Consider the following 2,006-nt stretch of genomic DNA (forward strand, 5'->3'; position numbering starts at 1 on the left):
ATATTAAATGCATATATGCACATTCCATGATAAATGTGTCTGTACACATCAGGTTCTAATACAAATACATGCTGCTGCTGCTGCTGCTGCTGCTGCTGCAGGTTGCTGAGGCGATTGACCTCACGGGGTCGAAGCGCATAAACTACTTGGAGTTCCTGCAGGCATTCCACGTGGTGGACAGCAGCTCAAACAACAATCTTGCTGAAGAGGTGAGCAGCAGCAGCAGCAGCAACAGCAGCAGCAGCAGCAACAGGAGGAGGCTAGGCCAGGCAGCAGTCTCTAGCTGCCGCCTGGATCGAGGCCATTCCTTGTCCTTTTTGCGCGTTTGTTCTTTTAAATCCAAATAAATAAAACAAAAATGCAAATTAAAATAAATATAATCATTTATAATTGTGTTTAAAACAAATTTATTCCAAACATTTCCCGAATTGTCTTCCTCCACCATTTTGCCGCTCCGCCAGCCCCCGTCCAGTATCTTCCATACCCTGAATACCTTTCTGCTTCTCCTTGCTGCCGCCTCTGCTGCTGCCGCCTCTGCTGCTGCTGCCGCCTCTGCCGCTGCTGCTGCTGCTGCTGCTGCAGCTGTGGGGCCAGATCTGCACGACTCTGTTCCAGCACTCGAACAGCATTCGGCGCGCGCTGCACCAGTTCGACCCGGACTTGACCGGCAAAGTCGACTCCGAGGACTTCCGTGCTGCGCTCGTCACTCTCAACACTGTCCTCGCGAGAACAGAGTAACTGCTGCTGCTGCTGCTGCTGCTGCTGCTGCTGCTGCAGTTGCTGTGGGTGCTGATGCGGGTGGTGTGGGTGGTGCTGATGCGGGTGGTGTGGATGGTGCTGGGGTTGCGGATGCCGGTGCTCTTGGTGGTGCGGAGATCTTCTTGGTGCTGCTGTTCGTGTTGCTGCTGATGTTGCTGCTGATGCTCTTCTGGTTGTTGCTGCTGCTGCTGCTCGTGCTGCTGCTGCTGCTCTTGGTGCTGCTGCAGCTCTTGCCGGTGCTGCTTCTCTTGCTGCTGCGTCTGCTTTTCTTGCTGCTTCTGCTTCTGTTGCTGTTGCCCGTGCTGCTGCTGCTGCTGCTGCTGCTGCTGCTGCTGGGAGTGCCGCAGCAGCGGCAGCAGGGCGCACTAGCCTGTGGACTGCTGCGGGCGTGGGGTTTGCTGCTGGGCCTCAGGGCTCCGCTGACGGAGGAGCAAATAGACTTGTTGGTGAACTTCATGGACTTGGACAGCGAAGGAATGGTGGAATATGAAGAGTTTTTGGATTCTTTTATTCCAGTTGACAGCTACTGCACCGGCCCCAGCGGCTTGCCGGTGCTGCCGGACTCGGGGGGCGAGGAGGGCGCAGCAGCAGCAACAGCAGCAGCAGCAGCGGCGCCGCTGCCCAACGGCTGCAGCAGCAGCAGCAGCGGCGCCGGCAGCGGCAGCGCTGCAGCGACACAGCCAGCCCCGACCAGTAAGAACCTGCCCGCGGGGGCCCCCGAGAAGCCTGCTGCTGCTGCTGCTTCTGGTGCTGCTGCTGCTGCTGGCGCGGGAAAAAGCAGCAAACAATCCATGGAAGTGGATGACGGGGCCCGGCGGTTTGACTTCACCAGCCAAGTGGGCAGGTAGCTCGGGTGTACCTACACCCCAGACTCCCGCCCCTTCTTCCGGGGGCCAAACAGGGAAGCCTCCGCGCACCAACTTAACTCATTTAAGCCCTTTTGAACTTGCCCAGTCTTCGCAGCTAGCTAGCTAGCCAGCTAGCCAGCTAGCTAGCTAGGTGGCCAGAGGGACCAGCTAGCCGGCTAGCTAGCTAGCTAGGTAGTTGGCTACAGAGGGACCCCGAAATAGCTAGCTAGCGAGCTAGTTTTCCACATAGGGACCCATGAGTGGCTAGCTAGCTAGCTAGTTGGCCACAGAGGGACCCTTGCACAGCTAGCTAGCTGGCTAGATGGCCACAGAGGGACCCCTAGTTGGCTGGCTAGCTGGCCGCTGAGACACCCTGTAGCTAGCTAGCTAGCGAGCTGG

The 2,006-nt window shown here is 57.6% G+C and overlaps 1 protein-coding gene across 1 annotated transcript; it reads left to right on the plus strand.

The window, feature by feature from the left end:
* Positions 1-68: 68 nt before the first annotated feature.
* ETH_00012835 (Serine/threonine-protein phosphatase, related) lies at positions 69-1,607 on the plus strand (the record flags this gene model as incomplete). The annotated part of the gene is made up of 3 exons (XM_013379057.1): positions 69-209; positions 583-734; positions 1,172-1,607. 3 exons carry the CDS (start codon positions 69-71, stop codon positions 1,605-1,607), a joined length of 729 nt encoding a protein of 242 aa, XP_013234511.1.
* Between the last annotated feature and the right edge of the window lie 399 nt (positions 1,608-2,006).

The sequence above is a fragment of the Eimeria tenella genome, genomic scaffold (genome assembly GCF_000499545.2).
Source record: "Eimeria tenella Houghton genomic scaffold, Eth_scaff1366, whole genome shotgun sequence".
In the NCBI taxonomy this organism is placed as follows: domain Eukaryota; phylum Apicomplexa; class Conoidasida; order Eucoccidiorida; family Eimeriidae; genus Eimeria; species Eimeria tenella.